General features: G+C 38.3%; 1 protein-coding gene across 1 annotated transcript in view; it reads left to right on the forward strand.

The window, feature by feature from the left end:
* LOC122789622 (serine/threonine-protein phosphatase 2A 56 kDa regulatory subunit delta isoform-like) overlaps positions 1-12,491 on the forward strand; it is a 1,584,804-nt gene that overhangs the window by 822,457 nt on the left and 749,856 nt on the right. The window contains exon 12 of the mRNA XM_044057373.1: positions 6,956-7,015. Coding sequence (XP_043913308.1) covers positions 6,956-7,015 — 60 coding nt within the window. The remainder of the gene's footprint in view (positions 1-6,955; positions 7,016-12,491) is intronic.

Below are 12,491 nucleotides of genomic sequence, written 5' to 3' on the forward strand. Positions count from 1 at the left end.
GTGATTTCTTGGAACCTTTTAAGGTGTCTTTCACTGATGCCCCTTTCAGTGAATCATCTTTGTTTGGTCCTGCTATCAGAGACATGTTCTCCCAAAGTGAAAAGGACGAAAAGACCTTGTCTGCCATCGGAATCTGCTTTGCTACCCCTCAACAGCCCTTCTTCAGGAACCAGCGTTCAGGTAAAAAGCTGTGGTTTTGAAAATCTCAAGGTCCTTTTCAAGATTTATTTGGAGATTTTTCTTCCAGCGCTAGAGGTAGAAATGGTGCCAGTGTCAGATGCTGCCCTCAGGGCAGAGGGGGTCTGATGATCCACGGGTCTTCAGATACTTTCTCCAACAGGCCCATTCCAGCAATACTGAAAGATTGCCCTTCTCTTCTCTGGAGGCAGTCAGCGGACATTTGTCTTTACATCCAACAGCCTGAGAAGTCATCTTGAATGATTGTTGGGTGATACATATCATATCCAGAGGTTATTCCATATCCTTTTTTCAAAATCTCTTCCCAACCAAGAACCTCCCCAATGTTCCACCCAATCAGAGGGAGGCTGTAGCCTTAGAGATTTCAAAGCTGCTCACAAAGAGAGTCATCCAAACTGTCCCCCAAGACCAGCTCGGATCAGGCATCTATTCCATATTCTTTTTATTGCCCAAAAAGACAGGAGACCTCAGACACATTTTGGATCTCACCAACCTCAACAAATCAGTAGCCAAATCAAAGTTCTGAATGGTCACAATTCAGTCCATTCTGCCCTTCCTGTTGAAGGATGACTAGATGTGCTCTATATACCTCCAGGACGGATACTACCACATCAAGATGAACAGGTGTGCTCTAGGAGGTTTCTCTGCTTCCGGCTGGCTGCCATTCACTACTAGTTCAGAGTACTCCCCTTTGGTCTCACCACAGTTCCCAGGGTGTTCACCAAATGCATAGCAGTAGTGGCAACTCACCTGAAACTGCAAGGATTCCATACGTTTCCCTACCTGGACGATTGGCTGTTCACTGTTCCCACCAGGCATAGTCTCATCCAAGCCGGGGACTACATTTTCAGCTAGCCTCAACCTGGGGCATCTCCATCAACCTGAAAAAGTCACAGCTTCAACCAGTCCAAGTGATGGACTTCATCGGAGCCCGTCTGGACACAACATGTTGCTTAGCTATACTTTCTCTAGACAGGATGTCCACCTTAAGACTTCATATCAGACAAATTCTGGATATTCTTTCTCCCCCGGCAGGTCATGTCCTCGGGGCTTTGGGTTCCATGGCTGCCACCATTACTCTTGTTCCAGTAGCATGACTTCATATGAGAGTACTTCAGTGGATCATGGTGGTTTAGTGGTCTTGACTGTCGTACCCACTGTGTCACCCAGTAAGGTTATCTCGAGTATGCAGGGAATCCCTTCTCTGGTGGCATCAGAGGTTCTTCAGCAAGGTCGACCCTTCACCCTCCCCCAGTGGCCATAGTGACCACAAATGCTTCCCATTTTGGTGGGGGGCATTATCTGTGTCAAATGGTCCAAGACACTTGGTCCCATCTTGTGACCAACTTGCATATAAATGTCCTGGAGATGAGAGCAGTGCTTCTGGTGTTGCAAACACTTCATTCCTCTCTCCCTGCTGGGACCATTGGAATTCAAACAGACAACATGTCAGTTGGTTGCTCCCTTTCTGTTGATATACCAGACAAGTCTTACCCGTTGTGTCAAAGCCATGAGGTTGTGGCAGTGGGTGATCTCTTCCAACCGCTTTCTGCTGGCAACACACATTCCAGGGAAGTCAAACATCCTGGTGGACAAGCTCGGCAGAACCATTCTGATGCCTCACGAGTGGGGTCTCAATTCTTCAGTGGTGAACATGATATTCCAGAAATTAGGTCAACCTTGCTGCAGTCTCTCTGCCTCTCCTTCCAACACACAATGCATCGAGTTCTTTGCCTTGACCCACTTCAGGGACAGTCCCCGAGTGACCATCTAATCCATGCTTGGCTCCCCATTCTACTTTACGCTTATCCCCTTCTTCACATCCTCCGTTTTCTGCAGAAAGCTCAGAGGTTGAAGCGCAGACTAATCCTCATTGCTCCCTTTTTGCCTTGGCAAGTTTGGTTTCCCTCCCTTTGGTCTCATCTGGTTTATCCGCCATGGATTCTTGATCCCATTCCAGATCTTCTGTCCCATCTGTCAGGACAGACCCACTCAGACCTCTGGAACCTAAAACTGACCACTTCGTTGCTCCAGTTTCAGTGAGAGCTAGAACTATCGGAGGTTCATCCCCAGTGAAAAAAATTGTGATTGCAGGATGTAAACCTACCAGGAAAATATATAATAGGAAATGGAAACAATTTTCAATTTAGGTCCATCAGCACCATTTAGACCCCTTTACGGTGCCTGTTCCCACCATTCTGGATTTCTTAGCTTCTATTTTCCATAATGGAGGTAGTTTTTGTACTGTAAAAGTTCAGTTGGCAGCCATTTCCAACTTTCTCATTGGGGAATACTCATCTTCTTTGACCTCTTCCAAATTGTGCAAGGCCTTTCTGAAGGGTACATTTCTACTTCACCCACCAATCAAAAATCCCATTTCCCCTTATGATCTCACCATGGATTTGCAAGCTTTGGTTGTGCCTCCCTTTGAGCCTTCACCAAAAGTTAAATTGAAGTACTTATCCTGGAAAACGGCCTTCTTAGTGGCCATCACATTTGCTAAGAAGGTGTTTGAACTTCAGGCCTCGTCATCCTAGCTGCCATTTTTAATCATTCACAAGGAGTTATTCTGTGTACTAATCCTTCTTTCTTGCCCAAGGTTGCTTCTGAAGTTAACATCAATCCGGTGATCAATCTTCAGTTTTTTTCCTCCAATTTTCAAAACAAGGGAAGAGTATAAACTTCATATACTGGATGTATTAGACAATTACATTTTTATTTGGACAAAACAAAACATTTCAGAAAGTCTGATCAGCTATTCATTTCTTTTCAAAGTCTAATTTGGACAAAACTGTCTCCAAAGTCACTCTGGCCAACCAGATCTCCAACAGTATTTCTCTTGTGTATTCCTCCAAAAGACTTTCCTTACTTTTTCAAATTAAGGGCCATTCTGCTAGATCTGTTTCCACATCCTCAGTCATTTGATCTAACGTTTCCATTGATATCTGTTCAGCTGTCACTTGGGCGAATTCTCATACCTTTATATCTCATTGCAAATTGGACATTATTTCCAAAAACAGGGCATCCTTTGGTTTTGCGGTGCTCCTTCCATTAGGACCTCCCAAGATTACTGTAGCTGGGGACTCTGTCCCATATGTTGAAGATTAAATGAAGTCAACAACTGCAGATAAAGAAATTATGGACTCGCCATAACAGTCCATCTGAGTTGTGGACTTTATTCATCTTCAACCTTCCCTCCCTCCGTCCCCTTTCATATAGCAATAACCCACGCCTGGGTGTGGGTAATGCTGGATTTACCCATGGTTGGCGTGGTTTGGTCCCGAGGGCGAAGCCCGAGGGACCAAACAAAGACAACCGTGGGTAAATCCAGCATTACCCACACCCAGAAGTGGTTATTATTATACAATGACATTATTTAAGAAAAGAAATAATTACTTTTCTTAAATAATGGCATTGTATAATGCCTCTTTGCTGCCCTTCCGCAGCTGTCTGGTGTTCAGCGGTTATGATGTACTGCGATGCCTCGCAGTACATCAGAGTTGTGGGCAAAAGCAACGGAGAACGCAAGATCTCCGTTGCTTATCTCGCTATGTTAAATGGGTTTAACATAGCGAGACAGCTTTAAAATAAGCAACGGAGATCTCCGTTGCTTATTTTAAAGCTGTCTCGCTATGTTAAACTCATTTAACATAGCGAGACAGGTTTAAAGCAACGGAGATCGCAAGATCTCCGTTGCTTTACTGTCGCTATGTTAAAGGAGTTTAACATAGCGAGACAGCTTTAAAAAAGCAACGGAGATCTGCGTTGCTTTTTAAACCTGTCGCTATGTTAAACTCTTTTAACATAGCAAGATAGTGTTTATACTAACGGAAAAGTCCGGGCGACGGACCTTTTCCGTTAGTATATTGAGGATTTAACGGCACGCTGGTTGGGCTGGCCAATCAGCGTGCACGTTTTAGAGGAGGCATTGTATAATAACAATTAGGGCCTGACAGATGGGCTGACAGTATCCATTTTCACCTGTTAGAGCTCCTGAAGTACTTTCTACTTTCCTTTTCTTTATATGTACGTACACACACACACACACACACACACACACACACACACACACACACTGAAAATAGTTATGTTGGAGACGTTGCATGTGTTACAGCAGCAAACGCGATCTGAGGGGATGAGGGGGGAGGAGAGCAGAGCATTATGAGTAGGGGAAGAGCTCAGAGTTCAGATCTAGAGCTTTAGTATACGGCCAAGTTTAATTTGATTCTCAGATCCGGACACACAGCTTGAAAATGAATGAAGTTAACAACAAGGATGGAATGTTATGGTGTACATAGCTTTATCGACCAGCTTCAAGAGTTAATAGTTTTGAGAATTTATAAGCAACTTTAAGTTGGGTAGAAACTTGCTACAGTAAAATCAATATGGTGTTGAAAGGAAAGTGCATCATTTAAGATGACCTCTAAGTGTTTATGTTGCTTAATAAAAGTGATAGATATTATGGGGCTTGTAGTTTGGTTAACTTTTTGCATGTTCCAAACAACATGACCAAGGATTTATAGGAAATTTGCTTTATTTGAGCCAGTTCCAGATTTGAGAAAAGTCATTTTTCAAAGTATTTGTAATGAGTTTTGTTGATTTATTAGCTGCAGTAAATACTTTGTCATCAGTGTAAAACTGTTATGTTTAGATTTGGCAAGTCCCAACTAAAACTGTTAAATGTATAAGGAAAATGAAGGCTTGTGATGCACCCTGTTTATGGAACCTGAGGAACACTACTTGTCCATATATCTATAGAAGGTTCTCTTAGTTCCTGACAATCTAAAGCACATTTGAAGAGAAACTGTAGTCCTGAGTAGTCATTATTAAGAAATACTTGAGTTTACTATTTTATTTTTTTTCTTTTTGACAGTTTTTAGAGTACTGTTCTTTCTGCTAATGTGTTTGAAATTTCTGTAGGCTAGTTCTTGCTGTTCCCAATGTCAGCAGCCCTTTGGAGACCTGTACATGGTGAACTGTTTCTAATTATGTCTGTTGGGCAGGCATTCTACTCATCTGTTCCTTCATGATGAAGGTCAGCCAGTTAGTTCCCTCAAATTTTTTTTCTGGTATTTCTGTGAACTGTAAATTCTGTATTCTGGATATGTCTTCCATCTTTACTAGCTTATTAAGATAAATTTCATCTTTTGACTTTAAACTCTGTCATTTGTTTCCTTCACATCAACACCTTCTTATTGGAGTGCTTTGCCATAGTTTCTTCTGTCTCCTATCTTATTTTGTCTTTAATGCTTGATTTGTACAGTCAGCTGATATACCACTTATTTTAAATACCTCATGATATTTTCTGATTTCTTTTCTGCATGTCTGCAGAATACATCCAGGACGTATCTGCTTAATCCATCTGTGGATATGCATTCTTCACAGGTATTCTCCTTTTGATTATTCCTCTGTCCGCATCCCATGACATTCATCTACCTTACTTTGGTATCTACTGACTGATTTTACTATTTAATCCAGTAATTGCTTTTTTATAAGATTTTTTTTCTGTTTTATGAGGGAAAGGTAATCGTTGTTTGTACTACACGACAGGCACTGTACTGGAAAGTCCAGTTGTGATTAATATTGACTTGTCGACTGTTGCTGAATTTATACTCAAACACACACACACACACACACACACACACACACACACACACAGGTTCAACTGCTCCTCCTTGAGAAACTCACTTGAAACAAAGTTGCACATCAAAATATGGTGTATTACGTAAGTTCAAAAGTACCTGAGCTCATGAAAAATATGAGCAAATAGAATGCTTTGTCATTTTTTTTGCAAAGGGAGGAAGCCTGCTGAACCCCATACCCCTTGAACATTTGTTATTCTCACCCTGAGGTTACTCTATCCCTGAAAAAGTGGTTACTGAGTGGCATTGTAAAGCCTGCCTTAGTATGTCTGTAAAAGGTTGTAAGATCAGGCCACCTGCTAACAAAACTTACATGAGCAGCAGCAACTTGCTCCTCATATGCATTTTGAGGAAAGATGAGACATACCATTGACAATAAAAGCTGTTACATTGAACAACTGTGATATGACTGTCATTTACACACATTAATAAGGAAGTGTTACTAGACTGCATTAGCGAAATTTTAGAAAAAAATAGTAAAATATATTTTGAAATGCAAGCATGACATCTGTACCCTTGTAGCTTAACATATTTTCTGGGTCTAGTCGAAATGATCTAAATACTGAAAAAGGTTCACATAGTCATTTAATATAGGACAAAAGACAGTGTCTTTCAGGGTTGCACATTGTTTCTAATGCTGTACACATCCCAGCATTATTATATTTTTCCATTCTGAAATCAGTAGTGAGGGTTCCCGTAAAATAAAAGGTATGACTAGAGTTTGAGGGCCAGCATAAGCTAAGAGTATTGCAACAGTTTTTTTCTTCTAGTTAACAAATTTACATCCCTTTCATTAAAGGTAGACCATATTTTCTGTGAAGTACATAATATTCAGGCTAAGTTTTTTTCCTGTAAGATTTAACCTGTGACCTGTTTGAGTCTCAGCTTTTATTTTCTTTTGCAGGTGTTATCATTCATTGACAATAACAATGGAGCTTCATTTGGCATAGCTATCAGTGGCTGTCACACAAGTAGAATATTTGTATATAGAAAATATTACAAAATAGTTATTTTAAGGACAGATTTGTAAAATATTCAGAGTTTCTGTTTTGCTTGTTTAATTTTGAATGTGTGGTATCATAGTGGATATATTTGTTGTTTGCTTTTTTTTCCAGATTTATTTATGAAACAGAGCACCATAATGGAATTGCAGAGCTATTAGAAATTTTGGGAAGGCAAGTACAATGTTTTGAATTTTCAATCTCTTAATGGTTTTGGTAAATTCTGTATCTTTTTGAGGTGATCAAATATTGAAACCAGAAGATGAATTCCAAACAATAGCGCAATAAAGATAGGCAGTACATATACTGCGGCACTTAAGCGTTGTTCATCTGTAATTATCTAGTACACTCTTCGTGACTCGATAATTACATCATGTTTGGAATTTGACATTTTAGATTAAGCATAGTTTGAAATGTTATTTGAGATAAGATAAAATGCATGAGTTGCAGAAAATAATTTAATAACTTTGCAGGTAAATGGTACATATCAGGAATACAGTGTGTAAGGGTTATGCATGATACTGCTGAAGCCTGGTTGAACACCATTATGCTGTTGTAGTTTATCAGCAGTGCTTTTTAAAGACGTGTACACTGCACTTTTTGCTAGCCAGGGTTTTGAACTGATCCATAAAACCTTTTCAGTCATGACTTGAGCCCAGAGGCAAAGAGAAACATATATTTGAACTTACACAGAAGAATCCTTTATTGCACATGTAAAGAGCATCTCATTAAACAAGCATTTGTATACAGGAGCAGTCATCTCTCTACCCAAGGTCGTCCTGTAGTTCACTGTGCATTTGAAGGTGTTCGTGATACAAATTTGCTTATAGTGTACATCTTATAGGAGGAGAAAAGTTTTATTAGACTGTTAATATATACTCATCTGTTGCTTCATATTTTCATCTTAAGAGGTTGATTATCACATTTATGCATTCCAACTGTGTAATGAGAATAAACGCATTATAGTTGGGGTGTGTATCTGTCATGCCTTGTCAGCAAAGCAATGACATTTGTAGAATTCAGACAGCATTTTTGTTTTTTTATGTTTTATATTCTAAAGTGTTGTGGATATCGTGGCAAATTTTCCCAGGAGATGGAATTTTCTGAAAATTATTTTTCATCAGTGGTAAGTACAAAGGATGGTCTAATTAGGGGGATGTTGAAGATGGCTGCACACTGAGTAAAAGGGCTGATTGAATCTCTTCAAGTGATAAAACTGAGAAACGCGTTTTAAAAAAAGCCAGTAACAATCATCATTTTGGGTAAAATTCAGTACTGGCTAGTAATTGCATTGTATGGATGCCAACAAAGAAGAAATTTGGAAGAAGTAACCACAAGAAAAAGAGAAGAAAAAACTTGGGGAAAGAATCTTGCAGTTGTTCAGTAAAAAACAGCTCAAGTTACAACTTTCCTACAGGAAATGGCATCCACTAATTTAAAGGATCAAGTCAAATACATTCAGTGTGTTTAAGAATAAGTGTAACACTATAGAATTGTGTATATTCAGATATCAAAAAAGGCTGGAAAAAGGGAAGCTTTAACTCTCTCTTCAGATGAAATGATAAAACTGCAGAAAACTGAGGTTGAAATGAAGAAAAGGCTGTCTGAGCATTAGGCTTCTCAAGAAGTGCCATTTCAAAATGGTCGAGTTTGAAAACACAGCACACAGGGAAAACCCAAGATTTTTTTTGGTGTAGTAGAGAAACTGGAAAGAATAGACTGGATTAAATTTTTGGAACTACAGTTAAGCAACTGGTCTGGTGGTTCCATACCACAATTTATTAACTGAGAGGTCACATAATGTGTATGCTCCAAATCTGGCCGTGAGAAAACAGCTGAGATGTATAGTAGTAATGATGTAATAATATCCAGCAGAAGGAATTGCTTGATAAGACTGTAAGAGAAGAGATCATTTACTGAAAATTGACATTGGTGTATTTGTAGAAAATAATTATTCACTGTACAGTAGGCAGAAGAGAAGTAAGTTTATCTCCACAGTCAGGGGATGTCAGGAGGCATGTGTGAGATTCAAGTTGCTATATCCAGTATTTTCTCTGGAGGGTCAAAGAAATTTTTGGATGCAGAATAGTCTAAGGAAGAGTAAATGTTTTGCTAATGGAGTGAACCAGCATGCTGAAAGGGACTCTTATTTGACAGTAACAAAGCTCATAGACTTTTCTGGTAAAGCATTTTCCTCTTTCCAGAAGGAAAATGCCTGAGTGACAGAAAAAAAAATCCTAGAAGCCTAGAGGAATCAAGAGTGTCTTGGACTTGAACCAGAGACCAGTGTTGGGAGATTGAGATAATCTGGAAAAAGACCAGCAACAATACGTTGAAGAAGATAGTTTGTTGACACTGTTGAACTGACTGGAGAACTGTAAAGAAAAAGTCCCACTCTGTCATTAATGCTTAGAAGGGCACTGGAGGGACTAAAAAAGTAACTAGGTAAAACAGTTTTTTGTCCATATTAATGTTTCTATAAATTTTATGATGTAATTTGAATATTACATTATAAAGCAGTACTGTATAATATGCAATCAGAGGTATTTTAAATGTGATGAGAAAGTTGTATCAGTATTACTGTATATATGTTACTGATCTCAGTCATGAAAAACTACTCTTTTTAATAAATCCATGCTTTACACTGTAACAGGATAAGAAAGACTAGACAAAAGCAAGTTAAAGTTAATATGATGTATTGGACTACTTGGGGTAATATAAAAGTATATTTAATTTTATTCACACACACAAATATGTACAGGAGAGAGAGCAAGCATTAAAAGTTGTACCTGATTAGCATTGCATGCCTAGAATAATGTCCTTAGTTTAAGCTATGGGCAAGGCTTGAAAAAATAGAAAATTATTGAAAGCACAAAAAATGTACTGCTTTCTTGCATTTGTAAAGTTAAAGCTGTTTTTCCTTTAGCACTTGCTTTTAGTTGGAGAAAAGGAGTCTGTAGGTGCAAGCATTTAATCATGACTGGTCTAAACAGTATGCTCTGAGTGAAGCCTACAGTGGTTTGTTCTTGTATTTGCAAAGTTGATAGCTTTCTTTTTTGTACCTTTAAATGGTGAAAACTTGCATATGCAGGCAATTAATTGAGAGGTTTGAGCAGTGTCTTTCCAGTGAAATGTGCTAGGCACAGTCTAACTTTTAAAAGGTCATTGGCACATGGTTCAGTAAAAAAATATTTTGGAAACTGTGGCAAGTCAGTACTAATAAAAGTAGATGGATCCACAGCAGCCATAGAACTTTAATAAATTAAACAGAACTGTGTACCATTTAGCATATTTATTTAGGGTAGTCTGCACCATTTTTCTTACTTCCAAAAGTTAATGTTTATTGATGGTGTGCGAGTTGTTTCTCACATCTGGGAAGGAATTGGATATGAGGTAAGAACTTCTGTGTAAACTGGAACACAGGCTGTAACATTCACTTTACCTTGACTAACCTTAACTTTAGAATATGTATTGCCTGTAGTTGCAGTTGTCTGAGGCAGGGTTGGCAATTTGAAAATGTATTTAGTGTTTTTGTTGAAGAAGAAAATTCTGGGAAAATGTGACATGGGTTCAAAAAGAGATGAAAAGAAGCAACTGCTTACAAAACCAGCTTGTAAGAAGTGTGTGCACATGAGCTGCAAGTTAGAAGTAATACGTTCTAAAGAATTTTCATGTACAGTATAGCTTTTTATCAGAATGCCTGCTTTGCCAGCATTAACATGGGATGCAAACAGCCTTACAGGTATAGACAAATAGCAGAGTATTATATTAAGAAGTGTAGGGTGTGAATTGCAATTTTACAGGAGACTCATTTGGATAGAAATTAGCATGTTAATTTAATCAAGAAAGGATTTCATGATGGGCATTCTGTAGAATATCAGGGATAAAGGAAATGGAGTAAAATACTGATTTGCTAGAGGAACTCCCATAGTGATTGAATAAGAAAAAATAAATACAGTAATGGTAGATTAGCAGTAGTAAGGGGTTATTGGTAGGAGAGGATGATTGTATTGCACATGTTTGCATTCTACCTAAAACTATTGTTATGGAGTCTAGGAGAATTTTGAAAGATACAAACTTTCAGCAGGAAGTATTTATGGACAGAGATTTTAACCTGATTTGCAAAAGTGAGGTTGTATTTGGGATCTAGAGGGGACAATATAACAGGGGATAGATTCTGAAGACGTGTATGAACATGTGTGGTGTAGAAGACATGAATTAAATTGCTGGAACTCTGCATTTACATATTCTGAAGATACAATAAATAGACTAGACTGGAAAGAAAATGATTTTTCATAGGAGTGTGTTTTTCAGTTGAAAACTTTAAGACCTATCCAATAACTGTATCAGATTATACAGTAATAAATACCAAAGTAAAGGTGCATGTTAATGATGTAAAATGAAAAAATGAGTAAAAAGAGAGGAATTGAAGGAATGGGAAATGGATAGGATTCTAAAAAGTTTTAGAAAAGACAGAAATTACTTCAGAAGAGAAAGCTAAAAACTGGGATAAAATTAAAATGCAGTCCAGGAGACTATTAATGAACCTAGTCCAAATTCCCAGTTGTTCCACAGCATTGTCTGGTTAAGTAACTTGCTCAAGCTTACACAGTAGGCAAATGTAGAATGAGGGAATTGAAACCTGTACCATAAGAAGGAACTTGTTAAGAGCGGAGAGCATTAGTTCCCTGTGCTACCTGCCTGACAATATTAGAGATGCTTTGGAAATTTTAGAACATTTGTATAAAGCAAGTAATGGGAAACCAATTAAAGGCGGAAACATTTATGAAGACTTAATTATGCCAATGTTAATGCTACCATTTGCATGTTAGAAAAATAGGGTACATATGAAGGGTTAGAGCCAATAAGTAAGGTGGGGGAGGGTTCTTCTTTAACAAGCTGCGTTTGAGCAGAGGAATTAGGCAGGAATGTCCTCATTCCCCACTGTTCATTGCTTTATATTGAGCGCCATTAGAAAAGAAAATAAGGTATTCAGAGATTCAGGAATATAACTGATAATGGTGATCAAGAAAAGTTACCGTCATTTGCAGACAGTATTATTTTTACATTATAAATCAAGAAAAGGACATTTTAGTGTTGTGGAACATTTTGAGACCATTTTGAGTTTTTAGGGATATAAAATACATGCAGATAAAACAAAGGCTGTAGCAACATTTCATGTACCCATGCATGAATTTTGTTCAGTTCCATGCATACATGGCCATGACAAGATCAAGTGTTTAGGTGTATGGATTAAAAAGGATTGTATTATACATGTAGAAGGAAACAAAACAAAATACAGTACAACAATTGAGAAACTGAAAGCTGTTGATTAATGGATATGGATATTAAGGAACACGATGAAGAAGTTTTTAGTCCGTTTAGTTTTTTGTACATGTTGGGTTGATTTTTATCGACTAGTGGGGAAGTTGTGGATGATAGAGTTGACAGATTTATTCGAGAGTTGAAAAGACAAGTGTTAAACTGGATAAGCTGATTTTTCCCATAGAGCAATGTGATTTGAAGGGGTACTTTAGAGCTGCAGTTTTAAGGTTCACACACACACACACACACACACACACACACACACACACACACACACACACACACACACACACACACACACACACACACATCTATAAAACTCCAA

This window comes from Protopterus annectens, chromosome 1.part0 (assembly GCF_019279795.1).
Source record: "Protopterus annectens isolate FY-2018-M chromosome 1.part0, PAN1.0, whole genome shotgun sequence".
NCBI classification, from domain to species: Eukaryota; Metazoa; Chordata; order Ceratodontiformes; family Protopteridae; genus Protopterus; species Protopterus annectens.